Genomic DNA, 23176 nt, shown 5'->3' with positions numbered 1-23176 from the left:
GTGTGTGACACTCTACTAGGCTATACACTCTGTACCAGGGAGCATTTGATAGTTGAATGAAGTAAGTACAATAAATAGGAACAGGACTAGTGAACTATTCCAGCCCAAGTGGTAATGGTAAATGCATTTCACATGATGAGTTCAGCTGCAAACTGTAATAATAGCCTAGTTAGTGGAGCTGCTAACATTCAACAGAGCACTCAGTCCATGGGAGGCCTTCCAGTTAGAACAAGAATATGGTTAAGCAAGGGAGACAATAAATGGGCAAAGGTACAATAAACGGGGGGGGGGGGTGACTTGGGATGGGAAATACCTTTATTTGGCTTTAATTTTCTTTTAGTTGATCATTTTCATCCTTACATCATATTCATTTCTGAATATGTCCCTACTCATCTTTTATTTTTATTTAATTATTTTTTGGTGAGGCAATTGGGGTTGAGTGTCTTGCCCAGAATCATACAGACAGTGAGTGTCAGGTGTCTGGTCTGAGACCGAGTTTGAACTCCAGGAGTCCTGCTGACTCCAGGGGGCAATCTAGCTGCCCCCCTCCTCCTTTTTTAACAGAAATTTAAGAAGAAAGATGAAAAAAGGCAATTAAAAAACCCAAGTAATACATGAACCATGTCTTACAGTATATGCATTATTCTACTGGGGAATACTTTTAAATATTTTTAAAAAATGAATGTTCATGTTTCATACTAGAAAATTCTGCTCTCCATGGCACATCGGCATTTGTTTGGTGATTAGCCCCATGGGTACAGTTAGTACCCTGGGTACAGTTTTTAATCTTATCTAGTATGTACAAATACCTCACCCCAGCTCTACTTGGAAGGAAAGCATAACCAACTGTACTTTGTGTGTGTGTGTGTGTGTGTGTGTGTGTGTGTGTGTGTGCGTGCTTTACCATACAGGTATGTGGGCTTCTGTTCAGAGTCTAGAGATCATGGAGATTGGGTCATTTTGACTGATATTGTATGGGAGAATTCATGTTTGTATATTGCACTCTGACTAAAACCAAGTGCTTTTTGAATGTGAAAGGTTTTTCAGGGACCCCAGTCCCCTTCAGTGCCAAAATTTGTGCTTCTAATTTTGTGCATCTCCCAAGTTATTCTGGAAAGTTAACTGGCAAATGATGGAATATTTTAAAAAATCCTTTTACATAACTCTTTTCAGAAGCAGTAGCAAATGTGAAGTTAAGCTATAATACTTGCTTAGCTTCTGTTTTCCATAGTGCTAACTAGCTTTCATTGTCTTTTCTCAAAATTGCATATTAAATGGAACAGCCTGTTTTATTTGATGCTTGAACAGAAGTGATAAATTCAAATTAATTTTTCAAATAGTTGAGATGTCAGGCCCAAGTACTTAAAAATATGTCATTTCGGATGAAGTTATTTTTACCTACGGAAGGGGAAAAACCACTTTGTAGATAGTTATTGTTAAATATAATCATTAGAGAAAATATTTAATAGCACAGTTTGAGAATATATCTTTTGAAGCCTTTATTATGTTCATTAATGAAAACTTTGGTATATTTTTATAAGCAAAAAAATTGAAATTAGAAGAAAGGTTCTGTTCAGTGAAGATGTCAATGTGTGACTTGTATCATAATCTAATAAAGGATTGAAGTGAATAAAAACAGACTGAATTATTCAGTTTAAATTCAATAACTATTAAGTACCCAGCTAGTACAAGACATTGTGCTAGGCAACGGGGATACAAAAATAGATTTTAGTCCTCAAAGGAATTTACAGTCTTATAAGGGAAAGGAAACACACACACACACACACACACACACACACACACACACACACGCACACACCTGATACTTTGATAATTATAGCTATATTATAACAGTGTGGCCTGTTGGATAGAGTACTGGACTTGTAGTCAGGAGCATTTGAATTTGAATCATACTTCAGCCATTTGTGACCCTGGGCAAGCCATTTGACCCTCTCTCACTCTCAGTTTCCTTGTCTATAAAGAGTGGGTAATAAAAGTGACATTAATTGGGTTGTTGTGAGGATTGAGTGAAATAACATATGTAAAGTGTTTCACAGACCTAAAGTACTATATAAATACAAGCTATTGTTATTATTCATATTTATTAGAAGATGAGCAGTTTATTGAATAGGAGAGGTGATAATGGCCTGAGAGGTCCAGGGAGAGAGAGAGTAAAGACAACTAATAGATTATATGATCATTGGCCTAAAACCTCCCTTTTTTTTTCATCATAGACTTCTGTCATAAAAATATTTTTAGCACATGCCTTCATTTGTGTATATTTGCCTATTTGTAAATAATACACACATACTATTGTACTAATAATTATGCATGGTATAAAATAACAAATAACATCTTAACCAGAATGACATTTTATTTATTGACAAAGGGAGCTGTCAATAAATCAGCAAATGTTTATTAAGTGTCTACTCTGTGCCAGGCATGGTGCTGGGAATACAGGGACAAAAAATAAAACAATTCCTATTTGCAAGGATCTTAAATTCTAATGGAGGACATAACAAACACGAATAAAATACATGCAGTGTACATATAAACTTAATAAATACAAATATATAGAAAGCAGTTAAATGTAGGTAGTTTCAGAGGAAGGGCATAAGTTGCTACGTATTACAGATAGGGACTGTGATATGAATGAACCAACTTTGAAAATAACATTCTACTTATTAGCAGTTTGTGGCATAGTGGATAAGAGAACTAGCTTTAAAATCAGCAAGATCTGGGTTCCTGCCTGTGATGTGTGTTGGCTGTGATCCTTTCAGTACTCTCTTCTAGGATAGGTAATTCAAGACTATGAGATGCAGAGAAGGTGCTGACTTGCATTGGTGGAGGCAGTTTTCTTACCTATGATTGCCCTATATTAGTAGAATCACATAATTTAAAAATAATAAAATTAATATATAATTATACACAGTTTATTAATGTTACCATAAGCAATTATAATATATCACATTATATAGTTATACTATAACATATTGCATAAATTAATATAATAAATAATTAATAAGCACTAAAAATAAATGATAGAATCCCAGTCCAATCCCCCAAACCTGTTTTGCTCAGTAAAATATTGCTAGCAATTATTTTATTGAGAACAGTGCAATTTAATATGCTTCATTATTTTTGAAAGTTATGGCTTAACACATTGATCCAAGTGATTTGAGGGTCTGGTTCTAAGTTTAGTCTTATTTTCATACTTGGTTTCTTGGTATTTCACATAGATCCAAATGGAAGCTTTATTGACTGTTTGCTAAATCATAGCATTCACATTTTCAGCCCTAGTTACCGATTATTGATATGTTTTTGTTGAATTTCAGATACGACATTTGCATCTTCTCTGATGTTAATCAGTTCTTGCTAACTAATTGAAGGCTGTGTGTTTTATTTTTTAGCAAGTGGTTTCAAAATCTACTGAAGCTCTTTGCTAGGGAGATAATTAATCAGGATAGAAAATTCTGTCTCCAAATTTATGTGTAGATAATTAGATTTTTTATAGGTTGATACAGTGTTTTCAACAACCCAGAGAGAAAAAAAAGTAAGAGGATGGAGTGGTCAGCATTGTCAAAATGCTGGAGAAAGGTGATAGATGAGGATTGTGAAAAGGCCATCAGATTTGGCAATTAAGAGATCAGTGGCAACTTTGGAGAGAGCAGTTTCAGTTGAGTGACAAATTAAGGATAACTAAAAGGAAGAGAATCTTGGAGATTAGGAAGGTAATGATAAGGACAGAAAGAGGGAAGTTGTTGGAAGGGTTTAGGAGGAAAGATAATCTGCAAGATTATCTTTAACAGCTCAGTGTCCTATTGAAAATGAAAAAGGGAGGAGGCGCTCTTATCAGCCACTGCCCATATAAACTCAGAGCCTACCCAGAGAAGAGACACCCCAACTGCAGCTGCGTGGTCATCTGGAGGATCATCTGGGTACATTGAGGAGGGAAGAGGGGATTTGCCCCAACAATTCTCCCCAACAATTCAGTCAAGGTGCAGAAGGAGAGAGGATGGGAGCTTAACATAGCCACAGGAAGCAATGTAAGGGAGGAGACACATTGGGGAAGTGTTGGCGTTACAGAAAACAGGTGAAGGGAGTGGGGTAGTCCTGTCCAGACAAGCCCTGAGATCAGCTATTGTGGGGAGGGTAGGATGTGGCTGAACTTCCCACTCTCTCGGTTATCTCTTGGGATTGTGCCATGGCCCATTTCGGGAGTACAATCTCCGTTTAGCAGACTGAGTTTAATGGTCTCTTAGCTCTGTGTTTGATACCTAGTAAGCTCTTAAGAAATGCTTATTGCTTGATCTGTGATCCTAAAAGTCATTACTAACCAAGGAGATTGAATAAAGCATTGTAGATAAGATGGTAGCACCTGATCTAGGTCTTTTCCAGTGGACACAGATTAAAGGATTTGGGAAGTCAGTCTTTTAGGTGTAGGTGATAGGTATATGCAAAGGTGCTGAGGTGAGAGAATCTAAAATGAGATCTAGGAATGGGTGTTTGGCCAGGAAGAAGAACATTTGAAAGGGAATGCCAGGAAATGAAACAGGAGAAGTGGAACCAGATTATGGACGGCTTTGAATATCCAGAAAAGGAGTTTGCTGTAGGCATAGGGAAGCATTGAGAGGAGTTATATGGCACAGCAAGTGCTGGATTTGGAGTCAGGTAGAAGCTGAGTTCTAGTCCTGCCTCAGACACTTTCTAACTCTGTGACTCTGGACAAGTCACTTAACTTCTCAAAGCTCCAGTTTTCTCATCTGTAAAATAGAGGTAATAATAGCATCTACTTACCTCACAGGTTGTTTTGAGGACTATATTTTATTTACATTTACTTATGTTATTATTATATTTATATCTTTTTATTATATATATTTATATAATTTAGCAGACCTTAAAGTGCTATATAAACACTAGCTATTAAGGAATGTGATGATCAAATCTTTGCATTAAAAAAATTACTTTGGCAGGGTGAGGATAGTTCATAGATAAAAATTAGAGGGTGGAGGCATAAACGCTTGCCAAATGGATATTAAAATCCAAGCAAGAGTTGATAAGAATATGAACAAAGTCAATGGCATTGTGACTGGAGGGGAAGGGAGATGACAGGAGGGAAATTTTGGAGTTAGGATAGGTTTTGACAGCTGATAGGTTGTGGTGAAGGACACACCTCAGGAATGATGTATGAGTTTTAGGTCAGGGTACTTAACACTAACATTCTCATTAACACCAAGAGAAATGGGGAAATTAAAAGGATGAGCATATTTATGAGAGAAGATGATTTCAATTTTGGACATATGAAGATCACAGAACTTAGCATATGAAAAGTCCAATTAAATTACATCATTGAATAGTTTCTAATTAACACATCGAATTTGATAACCTATGTATTAAAGCTTCCAACACAGAAATTCTGATTTCTTTAGAGTTACATAAATTTGACATTATACAAGGTATCCCAAAAGTTTTAGTGTAGTTTTATGCTTTAATAGTTTTAACCTTCATTAAGACTTTTGGGACCCCTGTATAAATCATATCATTTAATAGCACTTCTTGTTGATCCTTCCTACATACTTTTTTATTTTTACAAAATAAATAAAAATTGATGGATTTAAATTTTTTGTATTTATGATTATATATTCCATTTTCAATCAGAGCAATTTTCTTTAAACTTATTTTTACAGTTTTAAAAATCTCCATGGAAAATTTTTGAGAAAAAAAAGATGACTGGCATTATAGAAATATTTTTAGAAATAGAATATTCAGTTACCCAAATGAAACAAATAAGCTACCCCTGTGAAATCCCCCTTACCCTGAGCAAATAATGAAGGGCATCTAATTTTAAACTGTCTTCAATATCTTATGTACATTTATATAAACTTTTTATTATAAAATTGGTTAAATCATACATCAAGGAACCAAAAGAAACCTAAGTGTTTAACTTCTGCCAATCCTGGCTGTTCAATATTGTGATCGATTACAACTTACCAACTATTTAGACATGTCTCTGTATATCTCATACTTGAGTGGAAAAATTATATGAATAGATACGAAGCCAAAATTGTGCATTGCTGTATCTTCTCTTAAAATTAATCCATTCTTACAGCCTTAATTGTGCTAATTTAATGATTTTTTAAATTAATAATGAAAAGATTGTTAAGCTGTTATATTGTGGATGTATATATTAAGAAATCTTGTATGATCTTTTTTATCCCTTCCTCCCTCTCCCCAAGATGGCATGCAATCCGATATAGGCTATACATGTACAGTCATATTTGATATTTAAAAAACATGCATTCATTCCTGTAATTCCTTTTGGTTTCTGTGGTACTTCCACTTGAACTAAGTATGTACCATACGTTCATTGAACTATTTATACTTGAGCTGAGCTTGGCCTGTCACTAGATGGCGATGTTGCCAGGCTGGTACAGTTAGGTAGGTAGTAGACGAGTTACTCCACAGAAAGTGGGTGTTTATATGGAATTCAAGGAATTCTCAGCCCTTTGTTACTAATTGAGTCTTTATTAACCAAATATGTAACTGTGGAGATTATAGTCTGTTGGATAATTTATACGCCTACTTCCTGGCACTTCATTGAAACCTGCCTTTTTCCTTGGAGATGATCATCTAGCCATTCTTTTCTAAAGCTCTCTGACTCACAGGGACAAGAGGATGAGGAAGAGGAAGCAAGCTCCTTGTTTCTCACACCCTTGCTCTATACTGGCAATGTGGTCAAGCATGGTACAGTGGAAAGAGGATATTAGAGGATAAGGGTTCCCAAATCCTAATTCCTTTGGGCCCCATTTTCCTTGTTTGAGTAGATGACCTCTAAGATCTTTTCCAAGTCTAAATATGTAGCTACCACTGTCAACTTCTTTGAAGTTCACACTTTCCATTTCTCTCTCTCATCCTTACCGATCAAAGTTATTTCCACCTACCTACTTCCACATGACTTTCCTAACTTCCTTAATACTTTCATCACCTGACTTAGTCTTCTTCCCCTCCACACACCATTAATGAGCATTTTTTTTCTCCATTCCACTTCCCATTCATTCAAGAAAAACAAAATCCTTTTAAAATATGTATAGTCAAGCAAAACAAATCCCCACATTGGCCATGTCCAAAATACATGTCTCATTATGTGTCTTGGGTCTGTCACCTCCCTGTCAGGAGGCAGGTAATGCACATCTTCTTAGAGATTGCAACAGCCGCTCATTGGCAGGAAGTACATAGTAGGGTTAGTAATATTTGTTGTCATGTGTATTATACTTCAATTTATCTAGCGTCCTTCCTTTCTTTTCCATCAAACTAGGTTTTTGTTGTTGTTGTTGTCATTCAACTAGATTGGTGACCTTTCCAATATCTCATTCTGTCTAACCTAAGGGTAAGAAATTGAGAAGGAACCACTTAGACACCAGGATGCAAAAGAGGTGAGGAGGAAAGTGACTTAAGTTGGTTCCTCTGAACGTGGATGCTTTTTAAAAAGACTTCCGTCATTTTTGCATTATTTGATTTTTATATCTAAGTCTTAATGGTTAGCAAGTTCCTCACTCTTTAAAAAATTATACACATTATATTCTCTTCTACTAATAAAGAAGTTTGGTTTAGAATTGACTCTGGCAACCCTGAAATTATATGTGTATGTATACATATATATATCTATGCATATGTGTGGATATATAAATGTGTATATACATACACATTATATGTGTGTATACATATGTATGTGTATATACACACATATTTTTACATCTAAATCAGTTTGTTTTGTTTTTCCTTTTTTTTTTTTTTTTTTTGGCTAGGCTTACCTAATTCTTTTTTTTTTATCCAACAGTCTATAGTAAAATAATAGAGTATTACCAAAAGCTGAGTGAAAGTGTGAAAAATCAGATGGTTCTTAAATACTATGTTCTTACAGGCAGCCTCTTAAATTTCACATCTGTGAACTATTAGGGGAAGTATTATAGGAGATTTCTCCTGTAGCATCTTGGTAACTGGAACCAGTGGATATGTATCTTAATTAGTTAATGGTCTGTATCTTGTAATTTGAGAAGCAAAAGATTGGAAGGCAAGCCAAATGAATTCATTTCAAAGAAGTTTTTCTATATGGCAGTTTAAATAATTTTTGGACTTATATTTTGGTAAAAGCTTCTCTGCCTTTAAATTGTGTTTAGATGAATTATTAGACTTTTAGATGTAGTCATCTAAAAATGTAATTGAATGGTATTTTTAGTGGTTTCAATGAAATAGGAATGTATTTTTTTCTTGAGAAATGACAGTGCATATTTTTGTTATAACTAAAAAATAAAACCTAAATTTTGTACAAAATTATAAAATTAGCTTAGTAATCCAGGATCTGTGCTTGGCCCTGTATTTTTTTGTTTGGTTTGGGTTTTTTTGGCCCTGTGTTACAGATGACATTTTCATTAATGGCTTGGGTAGAGGTGTGGATTTCACTCTTATCAAATTTTCAAATGGCACAAAGCTAGGAGGAATAAATAACATGTTAGATCACAGAGCCAGGATCCAAGAGTCTTAATGGGTTAGAAGGTTGCACTGAATTTAATAAAACTGAAGTTTAATAAGGCAAAGCATAAAATCTTAAGCTTAAATTAAAAAGTCAACAGTATAGGTACAAGGTGGATGAAATATGACTACACAGCACATTATCTGAAAAATATCAGGGCATGTTGATGGACTGTTGGTGTAATGTGAGTTAACAGTGTAATATATTATCTAAAAAAATTGATGTGCTCTTAGGCTGCATTGAGAGGTCATGGTGCCTAGGACTATGTGATAGTTACATTTCTTTCTACCCTGGACAGAACACCTCTGCAGTAGTGTATTTAGTCCTAGGTACCAAATTTTAGGAAGGACATTGACAAATAGTAGGGCTACAAGTATGATGAAGGGATTCAATTTCATGCCCTATGGGGATTGGTTAAAAAGAACTGGGGTTATTTATTCCCAGAGAAGAAGAGAAATCCAAACTGGGCCATCATAGCTGTCTCAAAGTATTTGAAGCACTATCATGACGGATAGAACTTGTCTTTGATCCCGATGGGCAAAACTAGGCACAACGGGTGAACGCTTTCTGATAAATGGAATTATCCTAAATTGGATATTATGGGTCTCCTCTCCCCCCAAACCCTCTCCCCCACCCCTCACTCCCCACCAAAAAATCTTCAAACAGGCTGAATAAGCATTTGGTAGGTATGTGGTTAGGAGGATTCTTGCTGAGCAGGGGATTAATTGAAATGACTTCTTAGGTCCCTTCCAGCTCTGAGTTTCTGTGATTGGTTATAGTTTCCATCTCAGTACTGAGACTATGTCATGTCAAACAGTTGGTAGATAATACAGACCAGACTTCAGTAAGTTGTGTATTTTGTCTTGAAAGTTTTTTTCCCCCTCTTGGGTATCTGTGTTTTTTCATCTCAAGAAGAATATAAACATGCTACTGATTTGGTCAAGGTTTAATTTAATGAATTTATAGCTTTACTTCATTTGACTTCAGTTTTAATGTTGGTTGTTAAAACATTGAACTAGCATAAAATGTAAATGGTGACAGCAAAGAAAATAATGTCTGAGATTAGTCTTATTGGATACTAGTTGGTCTGACTACATAAAATAGTTTTAACTTTCACAATTAGGATAAACTTTGACCTGAAACAATAAAGAAAGACTCTATAATTGAAGAATTCCAGACATAGTTCATAGGAGCGCAGATCTAGAACTAGAAGGTCCCTTAGAGACCATATATTTTATTTCAACTTCATTTGACAGATGAGGAAACTGAGACCCAGGGAGGTGAAATCATTTAGCCCCAGTCACACAGGGATAAAGTAAGAGGTAGGGTTTGAACCCTGATGCTCTGATTCCAGAGTCAGTGCTCTTTCTAATGTACCAAGTTGCCTCCCCTTAGTTTATTAGCAGTTTCTTCTACTACCTTTTAAAAATCAGATTTATAGGGCAGGGCTATTATAGGAATATCTAACAGTACTGCAACATGTCCTATTAAAAGAGGTATTGAAAAGAAGTCCAGAGTGATTATTTTCCCTGATTCTTATTGGCAAAGGGTTTCCATAAGGAAACATGTTGCAAGTGGTTCACTCCAAAAATCTATCAAGATTTTGCTTTTCCCTTGTGTTGGCCCCCAAAACAACCTTTTGAAGCTAAATGTAAAAAGGCCTGCTGTAACTCCAATCAGTTTGACTACTATAAACATACTCACTTTGTGCTAAAACACAAAAGTAGTTGTGGAAAACTGATTGTGTGAAAGTGCTATTGAATGATGTGAAGTATATTTCATACATAAATAGGGGGTGCATTGTTGGGCCTGGAAACAGGAAGACCTGAGTTCAAACAGGGCCTCAAGCATTTACTAGATGTGTGACCCTGGGCAAATCATTTAACCTCTATTTACCTCGGTTTCCTCTACTGTAAAATGAGGTTAATATTAGCACTTACTTTCCAGGGTTGTTATGAGGATCAAATGAGATAATATTTGTAAAGTGGTCAGCACAGTGCCTGGCATATAATAGACACTTAATAAATCCTTGTTTCCTTCTTTTTATACTCTCTGGATTTAGTTTTATTACAGATCTGAAATAGTCTGACTAGAGATTATTTATAGAAGGTAGACGTCATGAGGGAAAATAAACTTTTTAAAGAGTATTGTGAAATTTTAGCATAAACATTTTTTCCTCAAAAGTCCTACTCTGATGTCTCATTGTGGCATGGAATTTTCAAAGGTTATGCCAACTGAGGCAGGTCCTGCTAAACCTCAAAGACCAGTTATGAATTTTCTCTAGACTGTATGTGTCTTTTGTTCAACAACCAGTCTAACTTAGTATGCACTCATCAGACAAATGTTTTGGCCATAGTAATTCTTGAATACCATTCACCAACTTAGAGAGAGATTTTTTTTGAAGGGGGGGGGATAGGAGAACAAGTGGATAAAGAAAGATAAAGATATAGAAAATATATAGATATAGAAAATAAAGATAAAGAAAAAAGACAAAGAAAGAAAAGCATAGTAGATGATCATAATGATCGTGAATGAAATGAATTCACCCATAAAATGAAGGAGAGTTGCAAGATGGATTAGAAATTAGAATCAAACAGCATGTTTTTTTCTTAATAAGAAACATACTTGAAATATAAATATAAAGATTCATATAGTTAAAAGTGAAGGGCTGGAGCTAAATTTATTATGACTGATAAAAAAAGTTGGGGTGGCAATTATTTCAGACAAGGTAATAATAAAAATAGACATGGCTAAAAGAGATAACCATAGAAATTACATTATACTTAAAAGAATAGTAGAAAATGAAAAAATATCAATATTTCATATAGATCTATACATATTTATATATCTGTATATGCATGTACCAAGTGACATGGCATCTAAGTAGTGAAAGGAAACACTAACATAGTGGTCAAAACTAACATAACTGGTCATATGGCCAGTATAGTGAGAATCAGAATTTGAACCCAGACCTTCCTGATTCTAAAGCAGGCTCTATATCGACTATACTACACATCTTCTCAGTAAAAAAAAAAAATTTTTTTAAAAATATGGACAGAAAATACCACCTATATCTTCACAGTGGTAATTAAGTTTGAATTGTAGAGAGAAAGGGAAGTGGTATCTTTACTCTCTGTTATGTATTTGGCAATTCAGCCTTTCTAAACAGCTTCTGTGCCCTGAAAAGTATTTTTGAAAGCCTTTAGAACTAAAAATTTGAGAGAATCCTGGACTGTTACTGAAGAACAAAGTTGAGTATTTAAGTTATCTTCCTTCCCCACCACCACTTCCATAATGAAAAATCCTTATGTGACATTTTTGAAGGCTGAAGCAAGTAAGAAAGAGATGTGGAACATTCAGTGACCTGAAATGAAAGCCATTTGCTTAGAAATTGAACTTGTTTAACCTCTTTTTAACTGTTACCTTCCTTTTTCCTTCCCCTACTACTGCTTGCATTTCTTCATTCATTTATAAATTTAAAAAAAAATTAAATATTGCCAATATAAAATTCTCTTTATAAGACCTTAAGCTTTTTAGAAAGGAAAACTTTTATGCATAGGAAGTAAAAAAGACAATTTTAGACTTTAGAAAAGGTATCATAAAAATGTTACTTGAGAAAGAAGTGTTGGACTTAGATTTAAAAAGATTAACATTTGAGATTTTTGTTGGATAAAAGGCAGTATGCCATGAAGGAAATTAAACGTTTTTACAACATACAAAAATAAATCTGATTATGGTAGAATTTGGCAATCAATAATATGTCAGTAGTTCTTTTTTGAAATACAATTTGTAATTTTTTAAAAATGTAGTTGTATATGTTTATCTTAAAAATAATACTTAACAAAAACTAAATTTCATTTGTCAGAATACAGACAAAAGTTTTAGATCCACCTTCTTCATCATCTCCAGTGACTTCAACACCTTTGTTTCACATTAAGAAAAATTGTGTTTTATTGATGCTCTCTTTTTAAATATCACCATCACTTCCTGGTGACACCTGCTCCCATCCCACCTTATCACCCACCCCTTCCATCTTAAACCAAACCTTCATTCGGAACAAATTAAGCACACAAATTAACACCTTGGCCATGTCTGATGATATATATGTCTCATTTTGCACCTGCAATCTATGACCTCTGCCAAATGGAGGGAAGTGTGCTTCACTGCTAATCTACTGAGGTGAATGATATTACGTGGTTTTTTTTTGTTGTTGTTGTTCTGAGAACACTGCTGAGAAAATGAAACTTTTTATTTATGTTACTGAATTGAGGCAGTGCAGATTTGGAGGAAAGAACTCTGGATATGGACCTAAAAGAATCCTTCCCCATGTAGCTTTCAGTGTGATTTGAGGGGAGTCACTTGACCTCCCAGGGCCTCAGTTTCCTTTTCTATAAATGAGGGTGTGGGGATTACCTGATTTCTTCCAGCTATGGATTCTCTGATTCTCATAAATCATGCATATGATTAGTGCTTGAGATGTGCTGATTACTTTTTAAACTTTTTCATGGGCGGAGCCTTGAGTGAATTAAACATGTATCCTGGTCACTGAGGGTTAGCCAAACCATAATTTAACTAGTATAATTGTTTCAGATTACAACTCATAAGTTAGAAATCAGAATATTAAAGTTTAAAGAAAACTATTTAACGTGTAAATTCTGTTCCTTTTGATCCACTGATATTATACGTGTATGAATAATTAACACTAAGAATGTTAGTAGATAAAAGCAGCTAACATTTATAGAGTACTTTCAAGATTGGCAAAGCACTTTATGTGTTATCTCATTTGATCCTTACAACAATCCTATGAGATAGGTATTACAGTTATCCTCGTTTCACAGACAAAGAAACTGAAGCCGAGAGAGTTTAAGTGATTTGCCTAGGTGTCGCAAAACTAGCAAGTGTCTGAGGCAGAATTTGAACTCAGGTCTTCGTGACACCAAGTTCAGCACTCTAAGCCTGGAAATGAAGTAGGTTATAATAATGTATATGTGTATTTAGCTATATTTTAAGAACTAATGTTTTTTGATTAATGTGAAAATATGTTTAATATGAATGTGTATGTATACCCTATATCAGATTGCATGCCGTCTTGGGAAGGGAGGCTAGGAGGGAGGGGGAGAAAATTTAAAACTCAAAAGCTTATGGAAGTGAATATTGGAAACTAAAAATAAATAAATTTTATTAAATTAAAAAGAGCTAATGTTTTAAATGTCTGTACAGTGCATCTTATACTCTTGATGACTACACAGGTGACCTTTTCCCTTGAGATGATACTTTATCTGTGTAATATTAAATTGCAGTAAGCCCCCAGACTACTATTTTTTTTAAAGAGTTGGGGACATATTATATAGTGGATTTTTTTTTTATTACTACTTCTAATCAGATTGATTATTGTTACTTTCTGTCCCTCAGGGAACAACCCATCTTCAGCACTCGAGCTCATGTCTTCCAGATTGACCCAAACACAAAGAAAAACTGGGTTCCCTCCAGCAAGCATGCAGTTACGGTGTCCTACTTCTATGACAGCACAAGAAATGTGTATAGAATAATCAGCTTAGATGGCTCAAAGGTTAGTTCTTTTTTTCCTCAAATATTTCTGTCTTGCTCTTGATGCTATAGTATTAAACATTTTTTTTAAGTATTAAATATACTTAAAAATATTACCATCACTGATTCTTCAGGTAATGAAGAAGTTTCACTAAGTTAGTTTGGTCAGTATACCTACTACGCTTACAGATATATACCAGAACATTCAGTAGATTTAAGATGGTTAAATTCAGATAAGCTTCCAGAGTTTATGTAAAAGCCTATATGAATCCTGGTTTGTCCCAGAGCCTATAATTAATACTATACTTGGCACACCTCATTTCTGAAACATAAAGGCAAAAATTCAGAGTATCTTGTTTAACTTTGGTCAGTTTCTCTATCATTGAGAATATTAAAGTTTATATTATTTATATTATATTCACATTAGAGATATGTATATATCTGAATATCAAATTGGCAATATAACATTATATAAAATTGGTGGGAAGGTGTCTCTAGGTGTTTCCTCAGTGAAGATTTACCAGATTATTCTGACCTAGAGTAATGGGGTGTTGTGGCCAAGAACACTGGGATTACAGTAAAAAGAGTGGGATGGAATCCTAACCTGTGTGACTTTGGGTGAATCAATACCTATTCTGAATCTTGGTTTCCTAATTTTTTAAATAAAGGAGTTGATCCAGGTGATTTCCTAAAGTCTCTTCCAGTTTAAAATCCTATAATCCTATTATACCCTTCTGTCTTCTAACCTCATAATGTTCCTCCTTTAAATCACTTTTCTGGCAACTAATCATATATTTATTGTCTTCTGATCATTTCTTCATGATTGTCTTTATTGTTTGATTCTTGTATTATATATGAAATGCCCTGTCACCTAAACTAGATTATAAGCTGCTTAAAAGCAGGATCTTTGACACTTCTCTGTGTGCTTTCCAGTGACTTGAACATAATTAATGAGAATATTTTTGTTCATTGATTTGACTTTAATTTTTCTTTATTAGAACAATGCATGGCCGTTGGCAAAATGATTTGGAGATAGCTACTGGAGCTTCTGTGAAGTTTTACTAAGTCACTATCCTTGTTCTTTATTCTGCATATGTTCACTTGAGTGGAATACACAAAGACAGGGTTCGATACTACTGCTTGGGTTTCTGTCTTGACTGTTTGTTGTTGCTATTTAATCTTTTTCAGTCATGTCTGAATCTCTGTGACCTCATTTGGGGTTTTCTTGCTAAAGATACTGGAGTGGTTTGCCTTTTCTTTCTCCAGCTCATTTGGCAGATGAGGAAACTGAGGCAAACTGGATTAAGTGACTTGTCCAGGGTCACACAACTAGTAAGTGTCTGAGACCAGATTTGAACTCAGGAATATGAGTGTTCCTGACTCCAGGCCTAGGCCTGGCATTCTATCCACTGAGTCACCTTTTCCTATTTAGAATCATTCAGCTTGGTAGTTTTTTGTGATAATAGGGGGTTTGATATCCTTTAAAAATAAAATTTCCTTTAATAATTGATTTGGGTGTTTTTCTGTTCTATATACCATTCTTTTAGTTAGTTTCTTAAATGGATACTGTGAACTAAAGCTCATTTTAGTTCTAAACCTATGAACTACTGCACTGCATTTTTTCTTAACAGACATCACAATTTATTTTATTTATAAGAATGTCTAAGCTGTCTCTTTCTCTGTTAAGCACCTGATTGAGTGATGAAAATCTCCTCAGAATGCCCATACCTCGAAAACATAATCTGATTCTTCTCACTACAGGCCTTTTACTTCACTGTGAATCTAATCTTTGCTTTAAGGCCTTCTAGTAAGGTTGTAAAAACATCAATTTGGTTAAATGTCACAATCAGCATACTATACTTCTATCTGTAATGATACAGCATTTCTAAATTTGTTCCTTAGAGCAAAGAACAGCTGGACAGAAAAATGGGGAAAGGTATATGTATATTTTTAAGTTATAATATGTTACTATCTGAAGACATTTAAGAATTCAATAAAAGTGTATTTATTGAGCATTAGCACATCTAAAATTTCCTTCAAAGTTGAAATAAACTCAAAGTCAATGGGTCAGAGATATGCTAGGTTACAAAAAGGTCAAAAATGAAAATTGAATTGAAATTTCACGTTCTTTACAACCACTACAGTCCCTTCTCTGGTTCTTGTTAGAATTGCTGCCCATTACATTTCTACTCTTTGAGAACTGGTGTGGTTAAAAAAAAGTTCCCTTCCCCTCCCCCAACCCCAGAAAGAGTGTTCATAGATTCAGGGAGGATTGCTGAAAATGATGATGTTAAAACATAGTCACTTGGGTTGACTAGAGAAAGGGCATGGGAGTTGGAGCACCTTGGTTCAAAGCCTGCCTTTGACAAAATCCAGCCCAGCCTCAGTTTTCTCATTTGTAAAATGATGAGTTTGGCCTAGATGACCCCAGAGGTTCCCCCTAGCTCTAAATAAGTGACCCTTTAAAAAGAAGGCACTGTGAGAGTGGACTATTAGAAGGTCCTTAAGAACAAGGACAAGAGAAATAAAAACACAAGGCAGAGCCGGGTAGAATGTTTTTGTCTAGTGTCACAGAAGCAGGCAGTATGCCGTTGGGAATCTGCTGCTGTCGGTAGCCAAGGTCTGAGTTGAGGACTAATTATGAAAAGGTATGTTTTTCAGCTTTTCAGCCTGGTGCCTCTCCATTCCATCTCTTCTCCTGGGAAGGAGTAAGAAAGATCTTAACTCCCTCCCAGATCTTAGTTTCTCCAAGGAGGAACCATAGTCTTGGCCAAGGAATTTTGCGAGAGGTGACAAGAGACACCAGTCTGTATATATAAGAGAGCCTCTCTCTTTATCATCAATATGTTTCATTAAGCTATTTTGGGAGATTATGTACATTCTAAAACTTAAATCCCTTTTATCTCACTTCTGACCCTCCCCCTGCCATTCCTAAGCTGAGAATGAGCTATCAAAATGAGTCTTTGTCAGTAAGATTCTTTGCATAGTGAATAAAAGAAGAAAAATATACAGTTTTAGTTCTCTTGAACTAAAAATAGTGATGTTTGAGGATATGCTTGAAACCTCAAGGAAGTCAACCAATGGATTGAAGTAGACTCCGTCCCCTACACAATGACCTTGCTTGAAATCATCAGGAACATGGTCTTGGCCAAGGAATTTCAAGAGAAGTGACAAAAGACACCAGTCTCTATAGAGAAGAGAGATGAATGGCCTACATATCATTTATTTATTTTCCATTTTCCTTCTTGTATCATTTTTCCCATATTAAATGAATAGAATAATAACATAAAAGATCTAAAAATCTTAAGCATTTTTCTTTTTTCATACATGTGTGCTTATGGTAATGTTCAATTTTTAGGTCGTTCAAAGGGAAGTATTATGGTACAGTAGAAAATCATTAGTTCTGGAATTAGGGGACCTGGGATCCAATTCTGCCTTGAATATGTGATCTTAAGTAGGTCACTTAATTTCACTGGTCTCAGTTTCCTCAACTCTAAAATGAGGAAGTTGGACTACTTGGTCTCTGAGGTTCCCTCTGAGTATTTCAAATCAAATAACAAATCCAGAGTATGAAGGAAGCGTTGAAAAGCTGTCCAGATTTCTTATTCTATTTCCATTTGCTTAGAACTCTTTCCAGTTCTCTAAGCCATTGCTAAGGATAGACCATCATTTTCCCCATACAGATACAATGCATCAGCCCAAAGGAACATAAGATGGCTGATTCATAACTTCCCTAGGGTTGAAAAAAGTAATTAAGTGTTTTGGTTTAAAAGACTTTTTCCTTGTTACCACAGGCTAGGATAAACAAAGACCCTGTTTGTGTCAAAGGGCTTAATTAAGACAAAGTCAGTGACAATACCCTTTAATTCATTTTAGACCTGTGATTTTGTTGTTGTTGCAAGGGAACTTCAGATGAGGAAATTTCTTCCTACCAGTGTGGTTTTGCAACTGATAGTCTTGGAAAGTTGCCTGGAAGAATGGGATTTAAGTGACTTATTCAGGGTCATTAATTCTAAAGCCAGGGTGTTAAAGGAAGGACTTGAACTCTGAACTTCCTGAGTTTGAGTCTAGATCTCTCTCCACTATCCAGTGACCTGAAAATATGTTTTGTTTTTATAATTCTGCAATTCGCATAATCTACCTGAAGTTAAGTATCTTAAGAGTACAGATACATTTCAGAAACAAGTGTTCTGCTGTCCCTGGACTACAACAAAATCTGAAGCTTTCCTGGCTCTCCCACTGATGTGTTTCATGCTATTCGCTGATGATAAATGATCCTTCTCACTTCTAAGCATTTATTGGTGAAGCTTTTTGGAGCCCTAGTTAAAATAAGGCTGACCTAAGTGATACTATTATAAGATTCCTTATTTTCTTCAGGGAAGTTAAAATGCATGTTGAATCTTAATGAAGAGAGATTTTTAATTGAGAGCTCAAAATAAGACTTTAAATTATAGAAGAAGGTGAGTATCTAAGTTAGGTGGATAGGGTTACCTGGTATCATAGAACCTCCCTGTGCTGGGAGGGTCTAGTCTGAACCCTTTCCTTCGTTAGCTGTGTGACCTTCTGTAAGTCATTTCACTTTCTTGGTTCATCAGTTTTCATCTGTAACATGAAGAGTTGGATGAGATGACCTTTATGGTCCTTTCTATTGTTATACAAACTAGAAAATTAAGGCCCTACAAACAAGATGAAGTTTGGAATAAACAATCATTTTCTTAATAAAGTTTGTATTTGAGAAGCATTTAATTAAATGTATAGTAATACAGAAATTGAAAAAAAGTTTGAACTTTTAAATGTTAAATATTTAAAAGTTTTTATATTTTCCATCTTTGTTGAAATCTCCGATTTAATTAAATTAAATTTGTTTTTTTAAAATATGTTTAAATATTTTAATGTTGTTTGCTAGGCTTCTCTTACCTAAAGAATGAGAAGATAGTCATGCTTGGTTATCTAGTATACTCTCTCTATATGTGAAGTCAACAAGCATTTATTAAGTGCCATTGTATACTTTACTAGTACCCATATAACTGATATAAGGCCTTTTACTCTGTAGTATTATGTATGGATGCACACATATATATAACTACATAAATATACCCTTTGTTCTTTAGTGGCACTCTCAAAATTCTTATTCCTTCATAGCCAAATGGAGATCAGCCCTATGTCAGAGGAGCGGTGTAGTCAGCTTCTACAAGATTGTGAACAGTTATATCTCAGAAACTGGCAAACACTACAGACCAGGGCTAGAGTTATTATTTTGTTGATGATGGAGAAAATGTTAATAATGCAGATTAATCTTTTTTAATTGTGTTTTTCCCCAATTACATGTAAAAACAATTTTCAACTTTCATTTTTTTAAATTTTGCATTCCAAATTCTCACCTTTCCTCCTACCCCTCCTCCCTTGCTGAGAAGGTAAGTGATCTGATATAGGTTATGTATATGCAATCATATAAAATATATTTCCATATTAGTCATATTTCCATGTTAGTATTTTATAGAAGAAAACTTGAAACCCACCCCCCTCCAAAAAATAAAGTGAAAAATAGTATATTTCTATCTGCATCCAGACTCCATCAGTTCTTTATCTGAAGGTGGATAGCATTTTTCATCATGAGTCCTTTGGGATTGTCTCGGATCATTGTATTGCTGAGAATAGCTAAGTCATTCACAGTTGATCATCGTACAATATTGCTGTTACTGTGTACAATGTTCTCCTGGTTCTGCCCACTTCACTCTGCCTCAGTTCATGTAAGTCTTTCCAGGTTTTTCTGAAATCATCAATGCAGATTAATCTTAAAAGTATGCCATGTGAGCATTTTTTTCCCTCAGAAAGCTGGTTATTAAACACTTAGTCCACACTGCTGATTTTCCCTATTATTATAGTTCACCAGTTCAACCTAGATTTTGGTGGATATTAGATAGTTGACTGAAAAGAGTTGAATTCTATTTACCTACAGGACTGGAATAAGGTCCTTTAGATTGGACTCATGTAGTTACATTAATCTTGGTTCCTATGGGTTATCACTCAGTTAACAACAGACTGGCTATCATAGGAATGTGAGTTTTCTATAAAACTACACTGCTAAGCAGAAATTATAGAGCTTTTTGTTGTAATAATTTTTTTTAATAATACATTCTGGAAAATGAAGGTATATTTCTTTCTTTCAAAAAATAAATATAGGAAAATACATTAAATGAAATATTTAGAGATTTCTTTAATCTTTATTCTGGTTCAGTTAGCTCAGTTCTTTGGAATATGATGCTAATGAGCTTGTGGGTTTGATCCTCCATATGGTCTAGTTATCTTCCCAAAGAAATACTCCTACGGACTTTTACCCTTAACCCCAGCAGCTGTCTTAAAAATACATACACTTGGATACAGGAAGAATGGTGAGAGTGTGTACATAGTTTGTTGGAGCTAGTCACTGCTCTGGAAAGCTCTCAGAGTGCATGTCCTACTAATGCTGGGTGAATAGCATCATTTTGTGTATATAGGACCAAGAACACAATATTTGTTTTTGTCCATAACCCTCACACTTACTTTCTCCTCTTGCTTTTAAAATTTAATCTTGTTTTAGTTATTTTACTTTGCCAGGTCAAACCTTCAGAGGGGAAAGGAGGAGGTGAGACACTTTAAATTGTCCTTTTTCAAAAATATTCAGTTGAAATATTTGATGGGGAAGGAAGTAGTAGTCAGTCATTAAAATGCCTTTTGCTAACTGTGTTCAAAGTTTGACTTGATATTCAGATGATTGTATTTTCTTTTTCAGGCAATAATAAATAGCACCATCACCCCAAACATGACTTTCACTAAAACATCTCAGAAGTTTGGCCAATGGGCAGACAGTAGGGCAAATACTGTCTATGGTTTGGGATTCTCCTCTGAGCATCATCTTACAAAAGTAAGTTAAATCATTAACCCTAAATGAAAATCTGTTTATTTCAGTCTTTAGAAGATTTAAATAATATATAATATTAAACTTATTATAAGATGCAGAAAACAAAGATAGTAGATATTTTGAGGGTCCTAATTCTGGGGCATCTCATAGTTAAACCAGAAGATTATAAAATCAATCAACCAACAAGCATTTATCAAGTGCCAGGCATTATGCTAGGAAATGGAGATACAAGATCAAAACAAAGTAGTCCCTGATAGCCTCGAATTTGCATTCTAACAGGGAAAGCATGTACATGATTATGTAAATACAAACTGCGTATTTGTGTTTTGGGGAAAAGTAATTTGGGGAGCTCAAGAAAGTCTCATTTAAAATATGGCACTTGAGCTGGGGCAACTAGGTGGTGCAGTGGATAGAATGACAGACCTGAAGTCAGGAAGACTCCTGAGCTCAAATCTGGTCTCAGACACTTACAAGCTGTGTGACCCTGGGAAAGTCACTTAACTGTTTGCCTCAATTCCTCATCTGTAAAATGAACTGGAGGAGGTAATGGCAAACCACTCCAGTATATTTGCAAAGAAAACCTCAAATGGGGTCATGAAGGGTTAGACATAACTGAAATGAGTGAACAGCAACTTGAGCTGAGCTTTGAAGGAAGCCTAGGGTTTCCACAAGGCAGAGATGAGGAGTGAGTTCATCCCAGACGTGACCGACAGCCAGTGCAAAGGTGCAGACATGAGAGATAGAATGCTGTGTACAAGAAACAGCAAGTTAGTCCAGTTTGGACCATGGGGGTTATAGAGGCAATAATGCATATTTAAACTGGAACTAGGTTGTGAAGGGTTACAAATCCTAAAGAGAGGTGCTTATATTTTATCCTAGAAGTCAGGGTTCCATCAGTTTTTTGAGAAGGGAGTCCTATGGTCTGATTTATACTTTTGGAATGTCACTTTGGCAACTACATGGAATACAGATTGAAATAGAAGAATATTTGAAGCTGGGAGAGTAATTAGGAGATTATTGCAGTAAGCCAAGGATAAAAGGGGTAAGGACTTGAACTAGGGCATTGGCCATGTGAGTGGAGGAAAGGGGATGCTTTTGAGAAATATTTTGGAGAGAAAATCAACAAGACTTGGGTGTATGGTAGAGGGGGAGTGATCAAGGAGGAAGAATTGAGGATGATTCTGCTTGTAGACCTGAATGACTGGAAGCATGATGATACCTTCAACTGTAATAGGGAAATCTGGAAGAGCTATGGGGTTTTTTGGGGCTAGGATAAGAAGTTCTATTTTGGCCATGAGTTTGAAATGCTTATGGGAATTCCAGTGGGACATATCCAATATGCAATTGGTGATATGGTAACAGAGGTCAGTAGAATAGCTAAGACAGAATGTAGGAATCATTCATAGAGAAGATTGAGCCCAAGGGAGTTGATAAGATCACTGAGAAAAGAGTATAAAGAGAGAACAAAAGAGGGCCCATGAAAATCTTGAGGCATGTCCATAATTAGGGATAATGACATACATGGATGATGATCCCACAAAGAGTGTGGAGGAGTAACCAGGCAGGTAGGAAGAGAGAACCAAAGAAGAGCAGTGTCACAAAAACCCAGAGCGGGGAAAGAGTGATTCAGGAAAAAAGGGTGGTCCTAAGTATCTCATGCTTTGGAAGTTAAGAAGGCTGAGGACTAGGAAGAACCCACTGGATTTGTCGATTATGAGAAGATTAGTAACTTTAGTTTGTGAACTGAGGCCAGAAGCCAGATTTCAAGAGCTTGAGAAGTGAATGAGAGGAAAGGAAGGGGGGACAAGAGTGTACAGAGCTTGGCTATGAAAAAAAGGATTATGAAACAGTGGCCTTAAGGGACAGTTTGGTCAAGTATAGAACAGTAGACTGAAAGAATGGTGGATTTAAGTGAGGGTTTTTTAAGGGTGAGAGTGTCTTGGGCATCCTTGTAGGCATTAGGGAAGGACCCAGCAGATACAGGCTGAAAATTCAAGAGTGGCATAGACTTGGGATCAAGGATGCGAGTAGAGAAATCAGCCTTGGTGAAGAAAGGAGCCACTTCTTCATCAGAGACAGAAGTAAAAGCAGAGAATGGGGATGGTGTCAAAGGGTTTGGAGAAGTTGAGTAGAGGAGAAAAGGGAATTCAGGGTACACGGCCTCCTATTTTCTCAAAAAATGAGGTAAGGCCCGCTGT

The 23176-nt window shown here is 35.5% G+C and overlaps 1 protein-coding gene across 2 annotated transcripts in view; it reads left to right on the top strand.

The window, feature by feature from the left end:
* The window catches only part of HOMER1 (homer scaffold protein 1), a 160382-nt gene that overhangs the window by 48085 nt on the left and 89121 nt on the right, over nucleotides 1-23176 (top strand). For both annotated transcript variants that reach the window (XR_003569182.1, XM_027863493.1), the window contains exons 2-3: nucleotides 13943-14099; nucleotides 20850-20981. Coding sequence is in view for 1 of the 2 variants with exons in the window: in XM_027863493.1 (XP_027719294.1) it covers nucleotides 13943-14099; nucleotides 20850-20981 (289 nt within the window). In the remaining variant the exon portion in view is untranslated. The remainder of the gene's footprint in view (nucleotides 1-13942; nucleotides 14100-20849; nucleotides 20982-23176) is intronic.

Source organism: Vombatus ursinus, unplaced genomic scaffold (assembly GCF_900497805.2).
Source record: "Vombatus ursinus unplaced genomic scaffold, bare-nosed wombat genome assembly UNPS02014772.1, whole genome shotgun sequence".
Classification (NCBI taxonomy): Eukaryota; Metazoa; Chordata; class Mammalia; order Diprotodontia; family Vombatidae; genus Vombatus; species Vombatus ursinus.
Note: the sequence above shows the minus strand (reverse complement) of the source record. Positions and strands in the feature narration are given on the sequence as shown.